Below are 27,421 nucleotides of genomic sequence, written 5' to 3' on the forward strand. Positions count from 1 at the left end.
GCAGAGCCGCGCAGTACACAGCGCAGAGCCGCGCAGTACACAGCGCAGAGCCGCGCAGTATAAAGCGCAGAGCCGCGCAGTACACAGCGCAGAGCCGCGCAGTACACAGCGCAGAGCCGCGCAGTACACAGCGCAGAGCCGCGTAGTATAAAGCGCAGAGCCGCGCAGTATAAAGCGCAGAGCCGCGCAGTACACAGTGCAGAGCCGCGCAGTACACAGCGCAGAGCCGTGCAGTACACAGCGCAGAGCCGCGCAGTATAAAGCGCAGAGCCGTGCAGTACACAGCGCAGAGCCGCGCAGTACACAGCGCAGAGCCGTGCAGTACACAGCGCAGAGCCGCGCAGTATAAAGCGCAGAGCCGTGCAGTACACAGCGCAGAGCCGTGCAGTACACAGCGCAGAGCCGCGCAGTACACAGCGCAGAGCCATGCAGTACACAGCGCAAAGCCGCGCAGTATAAAGCGCAGAGCCGCGCAGTATAAAGCGGAGAGCCGCGCAGTACACAGCGCAGAGCCGAGCAGTACACAGCGCAGAGCCGCGCAGTAGACAGCGCAGAGCCGTGCAGTACAGAGCGCAGAACCGCACAGTATAAAGCGCAGAGCCGCGCAGTATACCGCGCAGAGCCGTGCAGTACACAGCGCAGAGCCGCGCAGTACACAGCGCAGAGCCGCGCAGTACACAGCGCAGAGCCGCGCAGTACACAGCGCAGAGCCGCGCAGTACACAGCGCAGAGCCGAGCAGTACACAGCGCAGAGCCGCGCAGTACACAGCGCAGAGCCGCGCAGTACACAGCGCAGAGCCGCGCAGTATACAGCGCAGAGCTGCGCAGTACACAGCGCAGAGCCGCGCAGTACAGAGCGCAGAGCCGCACAGTATAAAGCGCAGAGCCGCGCAGTACACAGCGCAGAGCCGCGCAGTACACAGCGCAGAGCCGCGCAGTACACAGCGCAGAGCCGCACAGTACACAGCACAGAGCCGCGCAGTACACAGCGCAGAGCCACCCAGTACGCAGCGTAGAGCCACGCAGTATGCAGCGCAGAGCCGCGCAGTATACAGCGCTGAGCCGCGTAGTATACAGCGCAGAGCCCCGCAGTATACAGTGCAGAGCCCCGCAGTATACAGCGCAGACACGCGCAGTACACAGCACGGACACGCGCAGTACACAGCGCAGAGCCGCGCAGTACACAGCGCAGAGCCGCGTAGTATACAGCGAAGAGCCACGCAGTATATAGCGCAGAGCCGCGCAGTACAAAGCGCAGAGCTGCGCAGAGCTGCGCAGTATACAGCGCAGAGCCGCGCAGTATACAGCGCAGAACGCGCAGTACACAGTGCAGAGCCGCGCAGTACACAGCGCAGAGCCGTGCAGTACACAGCGCAGAGCCGCGCAGTACACAGCGCAGAGCCGCGCAGTACACAGCGCAGAGCCACGCAGTATACAGCGCAGAGCCGCGTAGTATACAGCGCAGAGCCGCGTAGTATACAGCGCAGAGCCACGCAGTATACAGCACAGAGCCACGCAGTATACAGCGCAGAGCCACGTAGTTATACTGCCCAGTCACGTAGTATATTGTCCAGTCACATAGTATACTGCATATCCCTGTTAAAAAAAAAAAGAATTAAAATAAAAAAGTTACATACTCACCTCCTGGAGCGGCCGGTATCTGATGGTTGTTGCACCTCCTAGAGCGGCCGGTACACGATGCTTGTTGCACCTGGAGTGGCCGGTACCCGATGCTTGTTGCGCGCTCCGGTCCCAAGAGTGCATTGCGGTCTCACGAGATGATGACGTAGCGGTGTTGTGAGACAGAAAGACGGAAGTGCCCTTAGATAATTAGATAGTAGATTACCCCGCTCACCAATTCGGAACCCGAGAGGCCCGGCCCACCAAATCGGACCCCGAGGGGCCCGGCCCACCAAATCGGACCCAGAGTGACCCCGCCCCCTAAATCAGACCCAGAGTGACCCCGCCCACCAAATCGGACCCAGAGTGGCTCCGCCCACCAAATCGGACCCAGAGTGACCCCTTCCACCAAATCAGACCCAGAGTGACCCCTTCCACCAAATCGGACCCAGAGTGACCCCTTCCACCAAATCGGGCCCAGAGTGACCCCGCCCACCAAATCGGACCCAGAGTGACCCCACCCACCAAATCGGACCCTGAGGTGCCCAGCCCACCAAATCAGACCCTGAGGTGCCCAGCCCACCAAATCGGACCGAGTGACCCCACCCACCAAATTGGTCCCTAAGGTGCCCCGCCCACCAAATCGGACCCAGAGTGGCTCCGCCCACCGAATCGGACCCAGAGTGGCCGCGCCCACAGAATCGGACCAAAAGTGACCCCGCCCACCGAATCGGACCTAGATTTACCCCGCCCACAAAATCAGACCCAGATTGACCCAACCCACCAAATCGGACCGCCTGAGGGGCACCCAAGTGTGAAAGTCTTGCAGGGGCAGCCCGGGCACCATTCCAAAGCACTATCTGTAGTTCCTTCAGGAAATACCCATCTAGTTCTTATTATTATTATTCAGTCCGCACGTAATGCGGCCCGAACCGCTAAACTCACAGACTCCAGTGAGGTGTCATTTCGAAGCCAGCGTTCCTGAGAGGTGTGCTAAGTATTTTTCGTGTCGATCGGATTTGTAGTTTTGGCGCAATTTGCGTTTGAAAAAAGTGTCTCAATGCATTTCAATAGGGAAATTTTCCAATACGTTTATAATGGGCCTGATTTCTGAGGCAATTTCTAAAAATAACTGCCACCTGGCTGATTACCTCATTGATATGCGCAGTGAGACCCAGTTACTATGCCAACGCCTATAAACTCTACTAGCCCACCAGGTCACAAGTTTTGTCAGATAATATCAGCTCTTAAAGTGACAGTACAGCACAATTACAAAGCACTATCTGTAGTCTTATCATTATTGCCCCGCTCACCAAATCGGACCCAGCCCACCAAATCGGACGAGAGTGCCCCCGCTTGCCAAATCGGACCCAGAGTGCCCCCGCCCGCCAAATCGGACCCAGAGTGGCGCCGCCCGCCAAATCGGACCCAGAGTGGCGCTGCCCGCCAAATCGGACCCAGAGTGGCGCCGCCCGCCAAATCGGACCCAGAGTGGCGCCGCCCGCCAAATCGGACACAGAGTTGCGCCGCCCGCCAAATCGGACCCAGAGAAGCGCCGCCCGCCAAATCGGACCCAGAGTGGCGCCGCCCGCCAAATCGGACCCAGAGTGGCGCCGCCCGCCAAATCGGACCCAGAGTGACCCGGGCCGCCAAATCGGACCCAGAGTGACCCGGGCCGCCAAATCGGACCCAGAGTGACCCGGGCCGCCAAATCGGACCCAGAGTGGCGCCGCCCGCCAAATCGGACCCAGAGTGGCGCCGCCCACCAAATCGGACCCAGAGTGGCGCCGCCCGCCAAATCGGACCCAGAGTGGCGCCGCCCGCCAAATCGGACCCAGAGTGGCGCCGCCCGCCAAATCGGACCCAGAGTGGTGCCGCCCACCAAATCGGACCCAGAGTGACACGGGCCGCCAAATCGGACCCAGAGTGGCGCCGCCCGCCAAATCGGACCCAGAGTGGCGCCGCCCGCCAAATCGGACCCAGAGTGGCGCCGCCCGCCAAATCAGACCCAGAGTGGCGCCGCCCGCCAAATCGGACCCAGAGTGACCCGGCCCGCCAAATCGGACCCAGAGTGACTCGGCCCGCCAAATCGGACCCAGAGTGACCCGGCCCGCCAAATCGGACCCAGAGTGACCCGGCCCGCCAAATCGGACCCAGAGTGACCCGGCCCGCCAAATCGGACCCAGAGTGACCCGGCCCGCCAAATCGGACCCAGAGTGGCGCCGCCCGCCAAGTCGGACCCAGAGTGGCGCCGCCCGCCAAGTCGGACCCAGAGTGGTGCCGCCCGCCAAGTCGGACCCAGATTGGCGCCGCGCGCCAAGTCGGACCCAGAGTGGCGCCGCCCGCCAAGTCGGACCCAGAGTGGCGCCGCCCGTCAAATCGGACCCAGAGTGGCGCCGCCCGTCAAATCGGACCCAGAGTGACCCGGGCCACCAAATCGGACCCAGAGTGACCCGGGCCACCAAATCGGACCCAGAGTGACCCGGGCCACCAAATCGGACCCAGAGTGACCCGGGCCACCAAATCGGACCCAGAGTGACCCGGGCCACCAAATCGGACCCAGAGTGACCCGGGCCATCAAATCGGACCCAGAGTGACCCGGGCCACCAAATCGGACCCAGAGTGACCCGGGCCACCAAATCGGACCCAGAGTGACCCGGGCCACCAAATCGGACCCAGAGTGACCCGGGCCACCAAATCGGACCCAGAGTGGCGCCGCCCACCAAATCGGACCCAGAGTGACACGGGCCGCCAAATCGGACCCAGAGTGGCGCCGCCCGCCAAATCGGACCCAGAGTGGCGCCGCCCGCCAAATCGGACCCAGAGTGGCGCCGCCCGCCAAGTCGGACCCAGAGTGGTGCCGCCCGCCAAGTCGGACCCAGATTGGCGCCGCGCGCCAAGTCGGACCCAGAGTGGCGCCGCCCGCCAAGTCGGACCCAGAGTGGCGCCGCCCGTCAAATCGGACCCAGAGTGGCGCCGCCCGTCAAATCGGACCCAGAGTGACCCGGGCCACCAAATCGGACCCAGAGTGACCCGGGCCACCAAATCGGACCCAGAGTGACCCGGGCCACCAAATCGGACCCAGAGTGACCCGGGCCACCAAATCGGACCCAGAGTGACCCGGGCCACCAAATCGGACCCAGAGTGACCCGGGCCACCAAATCGGACCCAGAGTGACCCGGGCCATCAAATCGGACCCAGAGTGACCCGGCCCACCAAATCGGACCCAGAGTGACCCGGCCCACCAAATCGGACCCAGAGTGACCCGGCCCACCAAATCGGACCCAGAGTGACCCGGCCCACCAAATCGGACCCAGAGTGACCCGGCCCACCAAATCGGACCCAGAGTGACCCGGCCCACCAAGCCTCAACCCTGAGGGGCTACAACTACCAAACCAGCGCCTGAGGGGCACCCAAGTGTGAAAGTCTTGCAGGGGCAGCCCGGGCACCATTCCAAAGCACTATCTGTAGTTCCTTCAGGAAATACCCATCTAGTTCTTATTATTATTATTCAGTCCGCACGTAATGCGGCCCGAACCGCTAAACTCACAGACTCCAGTGAGGTGTCATTTCGAAGCCAGCGTTCCTGAGAGGTGTGCTAAGTATTTTTCGTGTCGATCGGATTTGTAGTTTTGGCGCAATTTGCGTTTGAAAAAAGTGTCTCAATGCATTTCAATAGGGAAATTTTCCAATACGTTTATAATGGGCCTGATTTCTGAGGCAATTTCTAAAAATAACTGCCACCTGGCTGATTACCTCATTGATATGCGCAGTGAGACCCAGTTACTATGCCAACGCCTATAAACTCTACCAGCCCACCAGGTCACAAGTATTGTCAGATAATATCAGCTCTTAAAGTGACAGTACAGCACAATTACAAAGCACTATCTGTAGTCTTATCATTATTGCCCCGCTCACCAAATCGGACCCAGCCCACCAAATCGGACGAGAGTGCCCCCGCTTGCCAAATTTGACCCAGAGTGCCCCCGCCCGCCAAATCGGACCCAGAGTGGCGCCGCCCGTCAAGTCGGACCCAGAGTGGCGCCGCCCGCCAAATCGGACCCAGAGTGGCGCCGCCCGCCAAATCGGACCCAGAGTGGCGCCGCCCGCCAAATCGGACCCAGAGTGGCGCCGCCCGCCAAATCGGACCCAGAGTGGCGCCGCCCGCCAAATCGGACCCAGAGTGGCGCCGCCCGCCAAATCGGACCCAGAGTGGCGCCGCCCGCCAAATCGGACCCAGAGAGGCGCCGCCCGCCAAATCGGACCCAGAGTGGCGCCGCCCGCAAAATCGGACCCAGAGTGGCGCCACCCGCCAAATGGGACCCAGAGTGGCGCCGCCCGCTAAATGGGACCCAGTGTGGCGCCGCCCGCCAAATGGGACCCAGAGTGGCGCCGCCCGCCAAATGGGACCCAGAGTGGCGCCGCCCGCCAAATCGGACCCAGAGTGGCGCCGCCCGCCAAATCGGACCCGGAGTGGCGCCGCCCGCCAAATCGGACCCGGAGTGGCGCCGCCCGCCAAATCGGACCCGGAGTGGCGCCGCCCGCCAAATCGGACCCGGAGTGGCGCCGCCCGCCAAATCGGACCCGGAGTGGCGCCGCCCGCCAAATCGGACCCGGAGTGGCGCCGCCCGCCAAGTCGGACCCGGAGTGGCGCCGCCCGCCAAATCGGACCCGGAGTGGCGCCGCCCGCCAAATCGGACCCAGAGTGGCGCCGCCCGCCAAATCGGACCCAGAGTGGCGCCGCCCGCCAAATCGGACCCAGAGTGGCGCCGCCCGCCAAATCGGACCCGGAGTGGTGCCGCCCGCCAAATCGGACCCGGAGTGGCGCCGCCCGCCAGAGCGGTGCCGCCCGCCAAATCGGACCCGGAGTGGCACCGCCCGCCAAATCGGACCCAGAGTGGCGCCGCCCGCCAAATCGGACCCAGAGTGGCGCCGCCCGCCAAATCGGACCCAGAGTGGCGCCGCCCGCCAAATCGGACCCAGAGTGGCGCCGCCCGCCAAATCGGACCCAGAGTGGCTACAACTACCAAACCAGCGCCTGAGGGGCACCCAAGTGTGAAAGTCTTGCAGGGGCAGCCCGGGCACCATTCCAAAGCACTATCTGTAGTTCCTTCAGGAAATACCCATCTAGTTTTAATTTTTATTTTTCTGTAAATTTTTATTTTTTATCTAACGGAGTGAAGGGGGCGACGGGTCCGTTTTATAGGGCCCGCTCTCCCCCGAACCAGCAACAGGCGAGTATACCTCCCCGTCCCTCTCCTGCGACGCTGGAGCACGCCAATTTTTACTGGGGCGACGGGTTTCCATCTTTGGTCCCGATCTCCCTTCCCCCTGCAAGACGGCGAGTACTTGGAGCCTGCTCTAATGTTCCTCTCCGGGGGCCCGACATACAAGGCCCACATTACAGGCGTTGCACAAGAGGAACGTACCAGTTCCTGAAGAGGATCCGAGAACGGAGGGAGCGCGCAGGGACAGGGGGACCTGCATCGGCAGCCATGGAGGCTGAACCGTGAGTACACAGGAGTTTCTCCTGCGCTCCGGATCACTTGCAGCCGCCGCGCATCGCCACCGCCGGACAGGCCGGAAATTTAGTTCCCGGCTTTTCAGCCGGAGTAGGCCGCAGTGGCCTCTATGGGGCAGGCGCCGGCGGTACTTGCGGCAGAGTCCCTGGGGAGAGGCGCCGGCGGTCGGGGAACTGCGGCGGTTAGCGTCGCTCCGTTGCGGCCGCCGCGCATCACCAGGCAGGCCGGAAATTCAGTCCCCGGCTATTCAGTTGGAGTAGGCCGCAGTGGGCAGATCCCTCCCACGGCCGTAACCCCGCCCCCTATATCGGCGCTTCTCGTCTGGGACGAGAGGCGCCCTGCAGTTCTCGGGGGCCATTCTGCCTCACGCTGCCTGCGTGGAAGATGCGATCCTGGGGGTGTCACTGGCCGGTACGCCAGCGGCAATCATTCAGCGCGCGGCCCGCCGACGCTCTCCACCGGCAGGCTCCATAAATTTAGTCCCCGGCCTTTTCAGCCGGACTAGGCCGCAGTTGAAATCCCCTTCAGGGGCGAAGGTGCCTTCACGGTCCCGATGGGCTGAACTTCGTGGATGTACAGAAGCCCCTCTCCATGGTCCGGGCAGCCCCCACTGTCCCACCACTGTGAAAGCGGATGGCACAAGGAGGCGGACGGTTCCTCTCCACCTCCCTAACAAAAGGGATGATGGATTGAGGTTTATCCCTCTATCTCTGCACCTGAGGTAACGCCCATCCACGCTGCAATACGCGACATCCGCGGCGGCTCCATGCCGGGACGCGCACCGTAGGTGAGTGGATCCTGGCAGCGATGGGCTTCTGCAGCGGGATATTCACAGGCAGTCTCAGGCTTCCCTGTGGCCCACCTCCTTGAGGTAACGCTCCAGCCGGCTACAAAAATTTAGCTCCCGGCTTCGGCCGATGTGTAGGCCGCACCCCAGAAGCGCACTGTGGCGCCTTAAGGCGGCTCTGCCTTTTTTCCTGGCACGCTGGCGCCGGCTGCAGAAATTTACGCCACGGCTTGGGCCTATTCATGGAAGTCTCGAGACTCCGCCCACGTCTTGCCTGTGGCTCCGCCCCCTGAATTGGCGCTTCTCGCTCGCTGCGAGATTTTACCCAAACCCGCATGACCAGTATTCCTGGTCTTAAAGGCACGTGACCAGTATTCTCTGGTCTTGAAGGCACGTGACCAGTATTCTCTGGTCTTAAAGGCACGTGACCAGTATTCCCTGGTTTTAAAGGCACGTGACCAGTATTCCCTGGTCTTAGGGGCACGTGACCAGTATTCCCTGGTCTTAAGGGCACGTGACCAGTATTCCCTGGTTTTAAAGGCACGTGACCAGTATTCCCTGGTCTAAAAGACACGTGGCCAGTATTCCCTGGTCTTAAAGGCGCGTGACCAGTATTCCCTGGTCTAAAAGGCGCGTGACCAGTATTCCCTGTTTTTAAAGGCGCGTGACCAGAATTCCCTGGTCTTAAAGGCGCGTGACCAGAATTCCCGGGTCTTAAAGGCACGGGACCAGTAAGTATCCCCTGGTCTTAAAGGCACACGACCAGTATTCCCTGGTCTTAAAGGCACACGACCAGTATTCCCTGGTCTTAAAGGCACACGACCAGTATTCCCTGGTCTTAAGGGCACACGACCAGTATTCCCTGGTCTTAAAGACACACGACCAGTATTCCCTGGTCTTAAAGGCACACGACCAGTATTCCCTGGTCTTAAAGGCACACGACCAGTATTCCCTGGTCTTAAGGGCACACGACCAGTATTCCCTGGTCTTAAAGACACACGACCAGTATTCCCTGGTCTTAAAGGCACACGACCAGTGTTCCATGGTCTTAAAGGCACATGACCAATCCGAAACTGGTCATAAATGAGGAGCCCTCTGCCGCTGATCCCAGTTTATCCCAGTGTAACTAGTTCCCTCAGTCTAAACTCCCTCGTAGAGCTTTTGCCATCCAGTCCGGATATGCGATTCACTGGATAGAAGCCTCTACGTGGGACGCTATGCCTGGTCTGATTTTTAAGGGCGACAGGCACTTTAAAGGGCGCCGGTCTCCCCACACCATCAACAGACGGGCACATGAAGGTTGCTTCCAGGTATCCTTTTCTGCATCCAGGCCTAACGCCAGACAACCTGTCCTGTCCACCCGGAGACCTGAACTCTGTGGATGTACAGAGGCACCCTTTTTCGGGCGTCTGAGCACCCCCCTCTGCATCACCACTATTTAACAGAAGATGCAAGAAGGCGAATGTTCCCTCTCCACTTCCCTGTAAGGCTGGGGTCACACATGCGAGTTTTACGGACGTAAGAGCGCAGAAACTACGTCCGTAAAACTCGCATTACATACGGCACAATTATTCTCAATGGGGCTGCTCCTATTAGCCGTATATTACGGTTCAGTATTATACGGCTTTCTACGGCCGTACAAAATCGCAGCATGCTGCGTTTGTCAGCGTACTGCGCAAATAATACGCCAATGAAAGTCTATGGGGGCGCGAAAAATACGGATTCCACACGGACCTGCAGTGTGACTTGCGAGAAATACGCAGCGCTGTTAGTGAAAAGTCGGTAATTCAATTGCCGGCTTTTCATTTCTCCTGCACAAACCCGACAGGATATGAGACATGGTTTTCATACAGTAAACCATCTCATATCCCCTTTTTTGTTGCATATTCCACACTACTAATGTTAGTAGTGTGTATGTGCAAAATTTCAGCGCTGTAGCTGCTGAAATAAAGGGTTAAATGGCGGAAAAAATTGGCGTGGGCTCCCGCGCAATTTTCTCCGCCAGAGTGGTAAAGCCAGTGACTGAGGGCAGATATTAATAGCCAGGAGAGGGTCCATGGTTATTGGCCCCCCCGTGGCTACAAACATCTGCCCCCAGCCACCCCAGAAAAGGCACATCTGGAAGATGCGCCAATTCTGGCACTTGGCCACTCTCTTCCCACTCCCTGTAGCGGTGGGATATGGGGTAATGAAGGGTTAATGCCACCTTGCTATTGGAAGGTGACATTAAGCCAGATTAATAATGGAGAGGCGTCAATTATGACACCTATCCATTATTAATCCAATTGTAGGAAAGGGTTAAAAAACACACACACACATGATTACAAAGTAGTTTAATGAAATAAACACAGCGGTTGTTGTAATAATTTATTGTTCTCCCATTCCATTTCCAGGACCTCGCTTGGCAACATAATAAACGCACAAGATACATACCTTCTGCTGTCAGATCTCGTCCCACGAAGTAATCCATCTGAAGGGGTTAACTAATATTACAGGCAGGAGCCCTGCAAATGCAGCTGTGCTCCGTGCTTGTAATTCCCCAGCGAATGAATGAAATGTAGGTCATTGACCTACATTTCCTTCAGTCGCGGTGATGCGCCCCCTGGTGGATGTCCTCATATGACCTGGAGCGTGGGAAAAAGTTCCCAGGCTGCAGTTCATGAGAACATCCACCAGAGGGCGCCTCACCGCGACTGAAGGAAATGTAGGTCAATGACCTACATTTCATTCATTCCCCGGGGATTACAAGCACGGAGCACAGCTGCATTTGCAGGGCTCCTGCCTGTAATATTAGTTAACCCCTTCAGATGGATTACTTCGTGGGACGAGATCTGACAGCAGAAGGTATGTATCTTGTGCGTTTATTATGTTGCCAAGCGAGGTCCTGGAAATGGAATGGGAGAACAATAAATTATTACAACAACCGCTGTGTTTATTTCATTAAACTACTTTGTAATCATGTGTGTGTGTGTTTTTTAACCCTTTCCTACAATTGGATTAATAATGGATAGGTGTCATAATTGACGCCTCTCCATTATTAATCTGGCTTAATGTCACCTTACAATAGCAAGGTGGCATTAACCCTTCATTACCCCATATCCCACCGCTACAGGGAGTGGGAAGAGAGTGGCCAAGTGCCAGAATAGGCGCATCTTCCAGATGTGCCTTTTCTGGGGTGGCTGGGGGCAGATGTTTTTAGCCACGGGGGGGCCAATAACCATGGACCCTCTCCTGGCTATTAATATCTGCCCTCAGTCACTGGCTTTACCACTCTGGCGGAGAAAATTGCGCGGGAGCCCACGCCAATTTTTTCCGCCATTTAACCCTTTATTTCAGCAGCTACAGCGCTGAAATTTTGCACATACACACTACTAACATTAGTAGTGTGGAATATGCAAAAAAAAAGGGGATATGAGATGGTTTACTGTATGTAAACCATGTCTCATATCCTGTCGGGTTTGTGCAGGAGAAATGAAAAGCCGGCAATTGAATTACCGGCTGTTCACAGATATCGCGCTGAATGAAATCTAAATACAGAATATATATATATGTGTCTCAATGACATATATATATATATATATATATACTGTATATATGTTTTCCCTAACATTTGAGCACATAAATCCATTAGATGTCGCTTTTGCAAGCCTGCGCGAAAATCTCGCAGTACGGATGCCATACGGATTACATACGGAGGATGCCATGCGCAAAATACGCTGACACACCCTGACTACGGATCAATATTTTGGGGACATTTCTCCGTATTACGGCCGTAGTACGGACGTATAATACGTGGCGTATTTCTTACGCCATGTGTGACCCCAGCCTTAAGAGGATGGTGGATCGAGGCTCCTAATTTTTAACTCTGCAATGACCTGCTGGAAGCAGCGGCGCATTCTGCCACTCGGCAGATTAACCGGGTACAATCTCCTGTGGTTTACCTACCAGTATCCCTGCCCGATATGTCCTCAATTAAAAATGCCACGATCTGTCAAATAGCAAATCTGGTTTGTTCCGTTTTGCGGCTACGGGTCCAGCCCTCTACCCTCCCTAGCCGCCGCATGGATTGCTAGAGCAACGGTCTCCTGCCTGGAGACCTTAACTACTTTGATTCACATCAGTACTCCTTTCCTGAAGACAGTTCAGCTGGTCAATCAAATTTTTGAGCGGGAGACTAACCAAGGATCGTACGTTCCTACAGCCCCGACCAACAGTGAAAGGGTTGTCCAGGACAGTCTAGATCTAAGGGATCTTGGTTCCTAAAAGGGGAACGAGAAGTAGGACCGATCCCGGACCTCAAACTTCTAACAATTTTTTCACAAGGTTCTTCTTCTTCGAATGGAGTTCCTCCGCTCAGCCATTACTTCAACAAAAAAGGTGCAGTCTCTGGCATCCATCGACATTCGGGATGCCTAACCTCTTCAAAAATCCCTTTGCTTTTCCTTTCGTGAACAGCATTTAAGTCACGACCTTGTCCTTCGGCCTTGCTACCGCACCCAGAGTGTTCGCAAGGGTCATGGCGGCTGTCATCTTGCACCTAGAGGCGTGGCCGTCCTGCCCTGTTTGGCCGACTGTTTACCCGCCCTTGCAGGACTACGCTAAGTCGTCTATATCACTTGTGATACCCTCTCACCTGGGCTGGTGGCTAGACTTAGACAACTTCTCATTTCCAGCCCAGCAGATATCCTTTTTGAGGATGATCCGGTACTCTTCCAGAAGGGTGGTAAATTTCCCTCCAGACAAGGTCATGGTTTTTCAACAGGGAGCTCGCGCTCTTGCTCACTCATCCCCTCATTTCATTCGATTTGCTGGGAGGGTTCTAAAAAAAAAAAAAACGGAGACGACAATGGAAGCAGTTTCCTTTGCTCCGTTACTTTTCAGCAAGTCAAGCAGCCTTTCAGACGATAGTCTCTGAGCTCCTTTTTCATCCAGGGTTTTTTCTCCCAGTTCCATGGTTACTAGTAACTTCCAATGCCAGTCCTCTTCTCCCGATCATTGCTCTGGAGATCTCAAAGGTAGTCCTATAGTAGGTCCACTACCTTATGGCGGGTCAACCCATCCGATTTCAATTGGACAACGCCACGGCTGTGTCATACGTCAATCATCTAGCGAGTACCCACGTTCAAGCACCATGGCCAAGGTACCTCACATGGGCCGAGATCTATCACTCGGTGATCTTGGCAGTACATATCCCAGGAGTAGAACTCTGGGCTGCGAACATATTTAGCCGTCAGGGTTTCACCTCAAGTGAGTGGGAACTTCACCCGAAAGTCTTCCATCAGACCCGCCTTCACTGGAGCTCTACAGTTGTAGTTCGGATGGCGTCCTGACTGATCGCCTGTGTACTCGAGTTTGTTGTTCAGCCTCGATATCCAAGAGCCATCGCACTGCATGCTCTGGTTATTCCGTGGTACCAGTTTCCACTTCTGAAAGCTTTTCAGAAGCAGAAAGGGCCCCAGTGATCCTCGGAAATCCGCACTGACCACGTCAGTTCGCTTGCGGAGCTGGTAGCTTTCTGTCTTTCTGCAACAAAACTGCAAGTAGGGACCACCTCGCCGGATGTTTTCACATGTAGTTCTTCCCTATTGCATACCGTTAGATCATTGGGATCTATTCTATTAGGGAAGGTCGCCCCCTTTTTTCTCGGCGATACCCTCATCCTGACGAGTCTTCGGTGCTAACGGGTCTTTTCAGACTTTTTTCCCTTATTTCCTTCAAGGCAAGGTTGTCCCCAGGCCTTCCCCGTCCCTAGTTACCAAGGTGGTATTGTATTACTACTGTCATGAGGGCATAGTTCTTCCCTCATCTCTTTTGGCACCAGTCCACAAAATGGAATGAGTTCCCCATATTCCGAACGAAGCGAGTGCTCTGAGTAGGTACGTCTTGAGGACGGCGTCCTTCCGAAGGTTGGACACTGTATCTTGGGTTTCCTAACGGTAAGAGGAAGGCTTCCTGACGTTTACAGGAAGGGTTTGGCCGTCTTCATCGGCCATTTAGCCTGGTGTATTCCTTTCACCATCCAGGAGTCCTTCCGTGTTAGATGACAGCCTATCTCCCTGTCTATCGTGGGTTCTAGGCACCAGGCGTCGACAAGACACGCCTGCAAGCTTGTGGATTCGTCCAGTCCGCATGCATTCTTGAAGCATTATAATTCCCAGACTTCCACAGATGTGACTCTGGGCAGGCGGACTCTGCAGGCCGCGGTGGCGCACTTGTAAGTAGCAGTTACACAGGGCCTGATCTGACGTTGTCCTCACCCAGGGACTGCTTTGGTACGTCCCACGGTCTGTGTCCCCCAATGAGGTGAAGGAGAAAGAGGGATTTTTGTGTACTCACCGTAAAATCCTTTTCTCCGAGCCAATCATTGGGGGACACAGCTCCCACCCTGGTATTGGCTTATGCTTGTTTTTATAATCCGATATGCTATACTCTCATATATAATATGACATGCTGTAAGCTAATATGTTGTTACTGATCTCCTACTGCTTTTTGCACCGAACTGGTTAGCTGAGGGCCAGCAGGAGGGTGTATACTGCAGGGGAGGAGCTAACTTTCTTTGTATCACTTAGTGTCCTCCTAGTGGCAAGCAGCATAACACCCACGGTCTGTGTCCCCCAATGATTGGCTCGGAGAAAAGGATTTTACGGTGAGAACACAAAAATCCCTCTTTTTTAACCTGTGGCTGGGCAATATACTACGTCGCTGTGCACTATACTACGTGGCTCTGTGCTGTATCCTACGTCACTGGGCAATATACTACGTCACTGGGCGATATACTACGTCACTGGGCAATATACTACGTGGCTCTGTGCTGTATACTACGTCCCTGTGCAATATAATACGTGGCTCTGCTGTATACTACGTAACTGGGCAATATACTACGTGGCTCTGTGCTAGTAAAACCGCACAGTTAATGACACCAGAATATAAAAATAAAAATATAAAAATATAATAATAAGAAATTTATATAAATATGTAAATATATATATATATATATATATTGATGAACCACCACGTGTGCGATATTTATAGTGAAAACCACTAGAAAATGGAAACCAAAAGTTCCTGACGTAAGGACCTGAACCAATAAGAACAGGACAGGAAATATTGATAATATTAATTAATTTATTTTATTATGTGACAATAGTGACAAACATTAATTAAAAATATATAAACATAAGATTAAATATAAAAGTACATATATTAGTAAAAATAAATATTGTGCACACTAAAAGCCGCAACACTTATAGGGCAAGCCAAATCCTCATCATGTATGGCACATTAACCCAATATACACACTAAAAATATATATAAAAAAGTTATGTGTAAAAAAATCAATTTGTGCCAGTGATATAAGGATATCACAAAAAAAAAAAAAAAAAAAACCCCAAACAATCCACTCTCAAATATCAAAGTGAACCAAAAATTTATATATAAGTGCTATGTGCAAGAGTTGAACCACCATTAGGAGTACATAAGGTGCCAGACAATGACCAAAGGGCCAAAAAGTGCTATGTGCTTATGGAAAAATGCCAGTTACTTACAATGGTGGAGTAAGGGAATGACCCCAGGCTGCCAGCGGCTAATTAGTGTGCACCCCGACGCGCGTTTCAGACACGCAGTCCTTCGTCAGGGGAAGTATGTATGTAGCATGACCGAAGATGTCTTTATATTATAAATGTGCTGATGTAAATCCCCGCCGCCTGTGCGGCGCATGAGCCGCCCGAACAGACCGGAAGTCCGGGACGTCACCATGTGCGTCCGGTCACGTGACGCGGCGTCCCGGACTTCCGGTCTGTTCGGGCGGCTCATGCGCCGCACAGGCGGCGGGGATTTACATCAGCACATTTATAATATAAAGACATCTTCGGTCATGCTACATACATACTTCCCCTGACGAAGGACTGCGTGTCTGAAACGCGCGTCGGGGTGCACACTAATTAGCCGCTGGCAGCCTGGGGTCATTCCCTTACTCCACCATTGTAAGTAACTGGCATTTTTCCATAAGCACATAGCACTTTTTGGCCCTTTGGTCATTGTCTGGCACCTTATGTACTCCTAATGGTGGTTCAACTCTTGCACATAGCACTTATATATAAATTTTTGGTTCACTTTGATATTTGAGAGTGGATTGTTTGGGGTTTTTTTGTGATATCCTTATATCACTGGCACAAATTGATTTTTTTACACATAACTTTTTTATATATATTTTTAGTGTGTATATTGGGTTAATGTGCCATACATGATGAGGATTTGGCTTGCCCTATAAGTGTTGCGGCTTTTAGTGTGCACAATATTTATTTTTACTAATATATGTACTTTTATATTTAATCTTATGTTTATATATTTTTAATTAATGTTTGTCACTATTGTCACATAATAAAATAAATTAATTAATATTATCAATATTTCCTGTCCTGTTCTTATTGGTTCAGGTCCTTACGTCAGGAACTTTTGGTGGCTCTGTGCTGTATACTACTTCACTGGGCAATACACTACGTGGCTCTGCTGTATACTACGTCGCTGTGCAATATACTACGTGGCTCTGCTGTATACTACGTCGCTGTGCAATATACTACGTGGCTCTGTGCTGTATACTACATCACTGGGCAGTATACTACGTGGCTCTGTGCTGTATACTACGTCGCTGTGCAATATACTGCGTGGCTCTGCTGTATACTACGTAACTGGGCAATATACTATGTGGCTCTGCTGTATACTACGTCGCTGTGCAATATACTACGTGGCTCTGTGCTGTATACTACATCACTGGGCAGTATACTACGTGGCTCTGTGCTGTATACGTCGCTGTGCAATATACTACTGTACCTGGCTCTGTCCTGTATACTACGTGGCTGGGCAATATACTACGTTGCTGTGCAATATACTACGTCACTGGGCAATATACTACGTCGCTGTGCAATATACTACGTGGCTCTGTGCTGTATACTACGTAACTGGGCAATATACTACGTCACTGGGCAATATACTACGTGGCTGTGCAATATACTACGTAACTGGGAAATATACTACGTGGACATGCATATTCTAGAATACCCGATGCGTTGGAATCGGGCCACCATCTAGTTACATTTAATATGGAGGCAAATGTCAGTTTTAGCAGTGATATAGCATCGATGGTGGTCAATCGAGTGTTCCAGTTTATCAAACAGCTTAAACCAAGAAGTCCATGATTCCGGTTGTCGGCCGTGCATGGACATATACTCGTTACCTATCAGTGCGGTGGAGCAGATGCAGATGATGAGGAAGGTGCTGAGTCCTAATCCAGGATCCAGGCCATGTAAGACGACGTCACATTTGCTGCCCCCATATCTGTGAGGACACAGGCAGGTGAACTCGGCCGGCGTCTGTGGGATACAAGTTCCGTGCTTGCAAGGACTCTGCATGCAGACGGTGTAGATGCACCAGCGGCCGGTGCTATTCTCCAGTAGTAGGTATCCGAGGGGGCAGCTACACCAGGCGACAAGGGGTAGAATGGAGATTAGCACTGACCTGGTAAAGATGTTATGAACAATTAATAGCCCCGGATATTTTACCGGCACTCGTGAATCATCCACAGGTCGGTGCAGACAAATCCCCGATCACACGGCTGACTTCTGCAAACATCCGATCCGCAGCCTTTATCTACACCAAGTTTCTTAATAATAGATACCGGAGCGCCGGACTGGTTTTCCATGGGTAGGTTGTAGTTATTCAGCTTTGCATCCTTAATGCAGCCTATTGACATTGAGAAGAAAGATGTCATTAGTGTACGTAACACCAGTGGTGGCGATCTCCGGGGGTGTGGACGAGCCTGGACCCCTGAGCAGATGGATACCGTAATCGCTGCTCTATCACGGTGTTTATTGGCGTGGCCGCAGGGAGGATTAGGATCTCATGGTGGGAGCGGGGTTAGGAGAGGAGGACATTATGGTGTGGAGGCAGAGTGGGCAATGTGGGGTGGAATTATTACTGATTAGGGCATTTTCAAGTTCGTTTAGAGGGAACAACGAGAAGCCAAAGACTTCTCTGCAGAAATGATGAATTTGTTGTGGTGGTCTGGGCTGAACGGAGAAGAAAAGGAGAAATGAATGACTACAATCACAAAGAACACATGGGCTACACCGTGCCAGTGTATAAATGGCATCTACCACTATATGGAGGCAATATAGGTCTTTGCACAGATTTTTTTTTATTTTTTGTTATCAGTACGGTGGTATTATTTGATTACTGTATTGTGGTAATATGCGCTCATAAGGTGATATTACCTGTTCCTTTTATAGTGGTTAAAAACAGACTATGGCGATAAAAACACAGGGAAAACTACACGTGTTTGTGTGCACTGGGTTTTCCTCAGTAACAGTGTGGCGGAGTTAGTTACTTGCATTGCGGTATTATTTGCTAATTGTACGACTGTCATCTATATATATTTTTTGAGGGAAAAGGGAACATATATCTTTACAGACCCCTCAGAGTCAAACAAGAAGCCGGCGGTTGTAGGGGTCTCTGGGATTTTAGACTAAACAAATGCCCCCGACTTCGCCGTGGCTGAACCTTTATCATGTCTAAGATCTGAGCCTTGGAGCGAAATGCTGTGTGACCTATACAATGGTGGGATCTGCTCATGTATAGATCCCATGTACCTTGGAAGCTGAGGGCTTGGAGGTTGCCACTTCCAAGAATGATACTGCTGGGATCCACTTTGATCTCTTTGTACGTCCCATGAGCCGCTGTGATCTCGCGGTGATCTCCCCCTCCATCCACACGTAAGGTAAATTCATTCTGCATCCTCTCCAAAGTGACCGCCTGCCATTCCCCAGAATCAACCCTGTGATCGGGAAGTCGAACCACGAAATCACCATCTCCGATATTATAGGACACAACGAGCATCCCGTGAATTATCTGATGGAGATGGTAAGCGGGAATTGTGAGAGATCTTCCTGATTTTGGATTGTATCAGAGCCCTTGCTGTGCCCCCCTCTAACCTGCAGGATGATGTATTCAGTTTGGTCTTCTGAGGACACGCTCAGGATGATGCTGTTGGACTGACGCGTTCTCACCATGGTCTGGAAATGCGTCCTTTGTGTATGAAACGCGTGGGAAAATTTATACTGGACGAAGCTTCCGGCCTGGAAGAAATATTCTGCTGCGTCTGGTGAAAAAGAAGAAGACTTCATGGACAAGTTTCACTTGGTGTATGTTTCTACTTTGGCGAAACATTATTGCCACACGGAATATTGCAGCGTTGGACAGTACCTTTATCACATTCCTTTTGGCCGGAGATGGAGGCACCAAATTCTCCGATGCACGGTGATTCGGTCTCGCACGGGGCAGAGCTGAGGACCTCACAAGCCGCACAGCCGGGGGAGCTATGGCCTGACTCTATAGGAGATCCGAGATCGTACATCTAGATTAGGAGCAGAAAAAATCCAATGTATAACTGACCGGCGAGACATCAGAATCCAGCAAAAAGGAGCGAATACGCTGAAACCTGATTTGCCAGATTCCTTCGTTTCGCTGTGAAGATGGGAGATGAGACTGGAGCCTTAGAGGAAAACTGAGCCAGTGGAGAAGGGGGCAGGGAGCTGCAGCACCAGGGCAGGAGAAGGGCGACAAGAGTATAGAGGTTTATTTTTTTGGCAAGTAAACATCTTATATCTATTTTCTATGTCAAAGCTTCAGTCTGTAAAGGATTATGTCTAGACTCCCACTAAACTCTGGGCTGACCCCAATATTCATTTTATTTTTCACCATTTAATAGGTAATGATGTTATGTGATGGTGATGACAACTTTGTCCAGATCCTGTACTTACACAAGACAGGTTGTCACTGACCTCCTTGTTAACTACTAGGTTACGAACACATCCTTTGAAAGTGGCGTCTGGAGAAGATGAGGCTTTATTCCCCCCCAGTCGGAGAACATGATGGGGATTCCAGGTCCTTTATGGACAAAAATAAGAAAATGTCACATAATTAATGTCTTGATTTTACCTGTTAGGCCACTTCTATTGCCGCCGATAAAGTTGTAGATAAATGATTAAAAAAAACAAGTGTCAGCCCCCAAATCACCTCCACTCCTTGGTCGTCACCCCTCCAGCTTCACATCCTGCCCGATCCTCCGATAATAATCTCTTGCCAACTCCCTCTTTCTCATTAATAATGGCTGCACTGCAACGGTCCAATGTGAGGGTTACTTCCTGCAAGGAAAAAAAGTGTATGTGTATAAATCTATAATATTATAGAAGGTTTCTATTTTACAAAAAACATCATTCTTTTTGTTTCTTTTTCCTAGTTTCTAATTTGTCCTCCATGCTTTACACTGCAATTGTGCTTGTTTCTGCAATCCTATAGTCATCATTGTATGGAAAGCTAATTTCCATTACAGCACAGACAGGATAGTCACATAACTAAATACTCTACAGCAGTGATATCCAGCTGTTGAAAAACTACAACTCTCAGTATGCCGACAGCCAGTGTTCTGCACAAGCACTATACAGATCAGTGATATACACTCACCGACCACTTTATTAGGTACACCATGCTAGTAACGGGTTGGACCCCCTTTTGCCTTCAGAACTGCCTCAATTCTTCGTGGCATAGATTCAACAAGGTGCTGGAAGCATTCCTCAGAGATTTTGGTCCATATTGACATGATGGCATCACACAGTTGCCGAAGATTTGTCAGCTGCACATCCCAAAGATGCTCCATACAAGGCAGGATGGATCCATGCTTTCATGTTGTTTACGCCAAATTCTGACCCTAACATCCGAATGTCGCAGCAGAAATCGAGACTCATCAGACCAAGCAACGTTTTTCCAATCTTCTACTGTCCAATTTCGATGAGCTTGTACAAATTGTAGCCTCAGTTTCCTGTTCTTAGCTGAAAGGAGTGGTACCCGGTGTGGTCTTCTGCTGCTGTAGCCCATCTGCCTCAAAGTTCGACGCACTGTGCGTTCAGAGATGCTCTTAGGCCTACCTTGGTTGTAACGGGTGGCGATTTGAGTCACTGTTGCCTTTCTATCAGCTCGAACCAGTCTGCCCATTCTCCTCTGACCTCTGGCATCAACAAGGCATTTCCGCCCACAGAACTGCCGCTCACTGGATTTTTTTTCTTTTTCGGACCATTCTCTGTAAACCCTAGAGATGGTTGTGCGTGAAAATCCCAGTAGATCAGCAGTTTCTGAAATACTCAGACCAGCCCTTCTGGCACCAACAACCATGCCACGTTCAAAGGCACTCAAATCACCTTTCTTCCCCATACTGATGCTCGGTTTGAACTGCAGGAGATTGTCTTGACCATGTCTACATGCCTAAATGCACTGAGTTGCCGCCATGTGATTGGCTGATTAGAAATTAAGTGTTAACAAGAAGTTGGACAGGTGTACCTAATAAAGTGGCCGGTGAGTGTACATAATGCACTAAAATCCTACACTGCATCTATGTACTGAAGTCTATCAACCATAGTGATGATGATTGCACAGAACCGTACTGGCTTCTATCAAACATAGTGATTACTGCACAGAAGTGTACTGACGACTATCAATCAGTGATGATTATTGCACAGAACCATACTGACAATCAGTTATGATTATTGAACAGAACCGTGCTGATATCTATCAATCATAGTGATGATTATTGCACAAAAGCGTACTGACTTCTATCAATCATAGTTATGATTATTGCACAGAACCATGCTCTCTTCAATCAACCATAATGATGATTATTGCACAGAACCGTACTGACAATCATTGTTATGATTATTGCACAGAACCGTGCTGACATCTATCAATCATAGTGATGATTATTGCACAGAACCGTACTGACAATCATAGTTATGATTACTGCACAGAACCGTGCTGACATCTATTAACCATAGTGATGATTATTGCACAGAACGGTACGGACGTCTATCAATCATAGTGATGATTATTGCACAGAACCGTATCCTACACATCCGTGATCCGGGTACTGACCCTTTTCTTCACTCTCACGTCGATCCGATGCCACTTTCCATCTGTTGCATTCACTACGTCAGGAAGCTGTAAATGTAGGAAATGGTTGACTTGTCCGATCTTCAGACTGGGGACGCCTCGCACTAAATCTTTAAAATACACAAAAAAAGGGAAAATAACTGCACTGAAATCTGATAAGAAATAATCGTTAAGAGAAATCTTACTAACTGTATCTATGGGCCCTCACAGGAGTCAAGGGGGTGAGAAATCATTCTGCTGACTTCAACAATATTAGTTTTCGGGGGCTCTATCTGCCCGGCATCATTGTTTTTAGCCTGTTTGGTACTGTATTTGGGGGGGGGGGGTAATGACGCCATTATTTGTGAAATGTATGGGGGCAATTTGCCATAAGGACACATGGGGAGGCAACAAGCTCAGAATTGTGGATGGCAGCAGAATCGAAAAGTTGGGACAGAGCTGGAAGAAGTTGTCATGGAGGTCTGGGCCAGATTGAAAAAAAAAAACATAAAAATTATATATTAATAATTATATTTATATATTTGGTCTTTGTATAGAGATTTTTTTTTTTTCTTAACAGCATTGTAGTCCGAAGAGGGACCCACAGTATACATACACCTACCGATGGATACAAAATACTCGGAATATCCGGGGGGCTGACTGGACAGAGGTCCATTATACAGTACGTTCCCATCTGCTTCTTCGCTTATAAACTCGACAGAAAGGTGGTTTTCAGAGCAAAACCGGATTGGCGGAAAAGAGGCGAATCCGTCACCGTGAAAACTGCGCAGAGTCAGCTGACACAGGGGTCCGTAGGATTGTGATACACAGCGACACCTTACAAAGAAAAAAAAAAATCACATATTTGGGCAGCTTTCTCAGTAATATTTCCGGCCCCCCATTTTTCCATCCCCCCCTCACATCTCTACACAGGCATTTACATACAAATATGAGAGATTTAACGGAATCGTATTTCCCGGGAGCAACTTGTTACGGTGCTGCAATTAGATTTACGGCAGGATTACAGAAATACCAGCGCTGCATACGGTACATGAGCCTCTCTTCTAGTAACGCGGCATTTAATAAATACAAATTACTCTTCCATCTGCCACTCTCCCTCTAATCCATTTTTTTTTTTTTTTGCCTCAGATTTCAATAAAACATATCTAAGTCTCGCACGGCCAGAGAATAAACAAAGGCGTCCGCCGAAAAATATTGAAAACAGGAACTACAAATATTATCAGTTCATGTAATAAGACGCTTAATCCATCTGGTGGGGAAAAGAATACAGAAAACGCCAACTGGTGACACCAAAGCCAGGAATGTGCAACGTATCAGTCACAAGAAAAATAAGTGAACCTGGTATAGAGATGAGTATAGCCTGAATATAATCTACAAAGAGCAGAGTCACTATTTATAATAACATTACTGATCCTGAGTTACATCCTGTATTATACCCCAGAGTTGCACTCACTATTCTGCTGGTGCAGTCACTGTGTACATACATTACATTACTGATCCTGAGTTACATCCTGTAATATACTCCAGAGCTGCACTCACTATTCTGCTGGTGCAGTCACTGTGTACATACATTACATTACTGATCCCGAGTTACATCCTGTATTATGCTCCAGAGCTGCACTCACTATTCTGCTGGTGCAGTCACTGTGTACATACATTGCATCACTGATCCTGAGTTACATCCTGTATTACACCCCAGAGCTGCACTAACTATTCTGCTGGTGCAGTCACTGTGTACATACAATACTGATCCTGAGTTACATCCTGTATTATACTCCAGAGCTGCACTCACTATTCTGCTGGTGCAGTCACTGTGTACATACATTACATTACTGATCCTGAGTTACATCCTGTATTATACCCCAGATCTGCACTCACTATTCTGCTGGTGCAGTCACTGGGTACATACATTACATTACTGATCCTGAGTTACATCCTGTATTATACTCCAGAGCTGCACTCACTATTCTGCTGGTGCAGTCACTGTGTACATACATTACATTACTGATCCTGAGTTACATCCTGTAATATACTCCAGAGCTGCACTCACTATTCTGCTGGTGCAGTCACTGTGTACATACATTACATTACTGATCCCGAGTTACATCCTGTATTACACCCCAGAGCTGCACTAACTATTCTGCTGGTGCAGTCACTGTGTACATACAATACTGATCCTGAGTTACATCCTGTATTATACTCCAGAGCTGCACTCACTATTCTGCTGGTGCAGTCACTGTGTACATACATTACATTACTGATCCTGAGTTACATCCTGTATTATACCCCAGATCTGCAGTCACTATTCTGCTGGTGCAGTCACTGTGTACATACATTACATTACTGATCCTGAGTTACATCCTGTATTATACTCCAGAGCTGCACTCACTATTCTGCTGGTGCAGTCACTGTGTACATACATTACATTACTGATCCTGAGTTACCTCCTGTATTATACTCCAGAGCTGCACTCACTTAATAATAATCTTATCCTCTCCTCACCTGTACCCCGTCGTTGTGTCCATACACATTCCACCATTTAGACAGGGATTTTGGGGTAAAGAGGAGCAGGAGCGTCGGGAGCCCCCGGGGTTCGGACACCTGCAGGCCGCGCTCACATTATGGATGACTGATACAAAGGAGACGCTGCCGCCATCCACCAGGACGGGCCAGTCTGGGATGGCCCGGTGGCAGGAGCGGCCGGCACCTCTCAGGCACACGGCTCTCAGGCAGAACTCGGCCTCTCCCGGGAATATTTCCGTCTTCACAGCTGTCTGGATCTGGAGGAGAAGGAGAATGTAGGAAGGAGGAGAGCGGCCATTAGAGCGAGGAGATGGATTTTATGTCAGCGGATAAATGGTATTGTGGTGTACTGTGTAGGGTCAGATCCATTATTCATGTGACAGCAGAACTTTTTGGGGTCCCGGCTGAGTGCACACATTGCAGTGCCTGATGTTACATGTAACTTCACATCCAGGTACCGAGGAGCCATCACCCACCATTAACCTCCCTTCCATCACTACATATAGCCTGGGGGGAGGGAGATGGAGGCTTTAAATGGGTTTTCACGGTCCTGATGCTTCCTGTAAAATCCAACATATTCCAGGACAGACATCATCATTTTTTAAACAGCATTTAGAACATAAAGAGGCAAATTCAGAAGCTTTAAGGATGATTTACTAATCAGAAACATCAGTGATATGACAGTTTAGATCACCGTGCACAGATAAAAATGATACCAGTCTTGTAGAAATCCGATGTACCAGAGCTGAGAAATTGAGCTTTAAAGCCCCATCCAAAATTAGACGCATTGTAGGTGTGTCTGTGCACTCAGGCTAGTGACACGCCTCCGGTGCACTTTCTGGCTTATTAGCATGTGGCTTCAAAGCTTGATTTTTCAGCTCTGGCACAGCGGATTACTATAAGACTGATATTTTTATTGTGGCAGCGGGATCTATACAGTCAAAGCAATGGCTAGCAAAACTGCTCATTCCCTTTAAGTTTTTTTTTTTTTATCATGCACAACTGGACTTGGGGGTGTTAAAAAAAAAAAAAAAAAAAAACTGACATGTTCAGAATGGGGAGGAGAGAGCAGGAGCTGCATCTGACTATGGGGCTGGAGTGACAATGTGACTAGTGATCGCTCCATATCTGCTGTGATGTAGGAAGTAGTCAGGAACATTACTGACGGATCCAGAGGAGGCTCACCTCGTCTTTATGTGTGATGATGATATTCTGCAGCTTCTCGGCTTTGTAATAAGACGAGGAAGAGGCCATAATGGATAGTCGCACTTCTGTCACTCGCTCGTTACCCCTTAAGCTGAAGATTTGAATGTTGTCCGGTCGGGCAGGGATCACTTCGGCCAGGACCCTTCGCAGTTGGTCTTCTTTGCTTATTCCTAGATCATCCTTTACTATGAACTCTTCTGCTGTCACATCTTTAAAGAAAAGCGCAAAGTTTACCATTCAGTAATTGGTTTACTATTTACGATACCTTAAAATCTGGATCCGTCATGTTAATTGTTATCCTATCTGTGTGGGTACCAACAAACATGGCTGCCACTGCAGCTCCCCCATCTTCCAGGATGGCACAGCTGCTTTCTTATGCAAAGACAGGGAAGCTGCAGCATAATATCTGCTTAATGGGCTTGTCCACCTTTGGGTATAATATTGTTTCTTACATAAATGTATGTATTTTTACCTAAAAATCATATTTGTAATTGGGTTTTGTTAAAAATATTGCACCATTTGCCTTTTACTGGCTCCAGAATGAGAAACTTGAGAAACTGTCAGTGAGCTCATTCCAAAAGGGAGAGTTTCTAACTCTTGTCTTTTTCTGGGCTCCTCTCAGATGATCTATGACCACAGGCTACAGTGTATGGAAACAAATAGCCTGGAATGGCTGTTTGTGCAAAAAATTTTTAATGAAACCGAATTGCAAAAATGATTTTAGCCCCAAATAAATGCAATTAAGAAAAAAAAACAAATGTCCTCAGAGGTGACCAACCCCTTTTACCTAGGCAGATTTGCCTCGCAGGGTGACTGACAACCTTTTTTGATGCTGAAACACAGTTTCTAATAGTTGTCACAACTTTCCCAGAAGCGGATGGAAGGAATAAAATATGAAACAACCTGACAGATAGGGGGCGACACATTATGCAAAAGGAATTAATTCTAAACGTACTTGTTAATATCAAAGATGCGGAGTTGTAGATGGCGTCACTTGATATCTCCTTTACGTGAATCCTTAGGGTGGAGACGACGTCTGGCCAGACGTTATCGGACACTCTCACCTTCAGATTGTAGGTTCCTTGGTCACACTTTCCCACAAGTTGTATGGCTCCTGTATTATTATCTAAGTGAAAGTGCCTAAGGAGGAGGCAACAAGAAGAAAAGGGTTAACGGCCATCGATCATTTTTTTTGCAATGATGTCCTCAAATGCTGGGAAACAACAAAAAAAAAACACTTGCTGCTGGTGAGGGTCTCTGGGCAAAACCAGTCTCCTTCCCCCTCTGGGCAGAATTAATCTCCTTCCCCCTCTGGGCAGAATTAATCTCCTTTCCCCTCTGGGCAGAATCGGTCTCCTTCCCCCCTCTGGGCAGAATGAGTCTCCTTCCCCCCTCTGGGCAGAATGGGTCTCCTTCCCCCCTCTGGGCAGAATGAGTCTCCTTCCCCCCTCTGGGCAGAATGAGTCTCCTTCCCCCCTCTGGGCAGAATGAGTCTCCTTCCCCCCTCTGGGCAGAATGAGTCTCCTCCCCCCTCTGGGCAGAATCAGTCTCCTCCCCCCCCCTCTGGGCAGAATCAGTCTCCTCCCCCCCTCTGGGCAGAATCAGTCTCCTCCCCCCTCTGGGCAGAATCAGTCTCCTGCCCAGAATCAGTCTCCTTCCCCCTCTGGCAGCTGAAAATATAGTATTATTTTCCTTGCAGAGTAGTTTTCTCAGCTATGCTGCCATGTACTGATGCTTTCATGACAAGCATTTCTATTGGCTGGCGGTCAAT

At 50.3% G+C, this 27,421-nt stretch overlaps 1 protein-coding gene across 1 annotated transcript in view; it reads right to left on the minus strand.

Moving 5' to 3' along the window:
• Window positions 1-27,421, minus strand: part of LOC143807321 (neural-cadherin-like) — a 169,174-nt gene that overhangs the window by 46,950 nt on the left and 94,803 nt on the right. The window contains exons 20-31 of the mRNA XM_077288738.1: window positions 26,606-26,790; window positions 25,630-25,859; window positions 24,424-24,701; window positions 22,523-22,737; window positions 21,904-22,031; window positions 19,999-20,126; window positions 19,764-19,869; window positions 19,186-19,336; window positions 18,915-19,081; window positions 18,573-18,831; window positions 17,487-17,667; window positions 17,162-17,400 (exon numbers count right to left, since the gene is read on the minus strand). Of these exons, the coding sequence (XP_077144853.1) occupies window positions 17,162-17,400; window positions 17,487-17,667; window positions 18,573-18,831; window positions 18,915-19,081; window positions 19,186-19,336; window positions 19,764-19,869; window positions 19,999-20,126; window positions 21,904-22,031; window positions 22,523-22,737; window positions 24,424-24,701; window positions 25,630-25,859; window positions 26,606-26,790 (2,267 nt within the window). The remainder of the gene's footprint in view (window positions 1-17,161; window positions 17,401-17,486; window positions 17,668-18,572; window positions 18,832-18,914; window positions 19,082-19,185; window positions 19,337-19,763; window positions 19,870-19,998; window positions 20,127-21,903; window positions 22,032-22,522; window positions 22,738-24,423; window positions 24,702-25,629; window positions 25,860-26,605; window positions 26,791-27,421) is intronic.

Source organism: Ranitomeya variabilis, chromosome 2, assembly GCF_051348905.1.
Source record: "Ranitomeya variabilis isolate aRanVar5 chromosome 2, aRanVar5.hap1, whole genome shotgun sequence".
NCBI classification, from domain to species: domain Eukaryota; kingdom Metazoa; phylum Chordata; class Amphibia; order Anura; family Dendrobatidae; genus Ranitomeya; species Ranitomeya variabilis.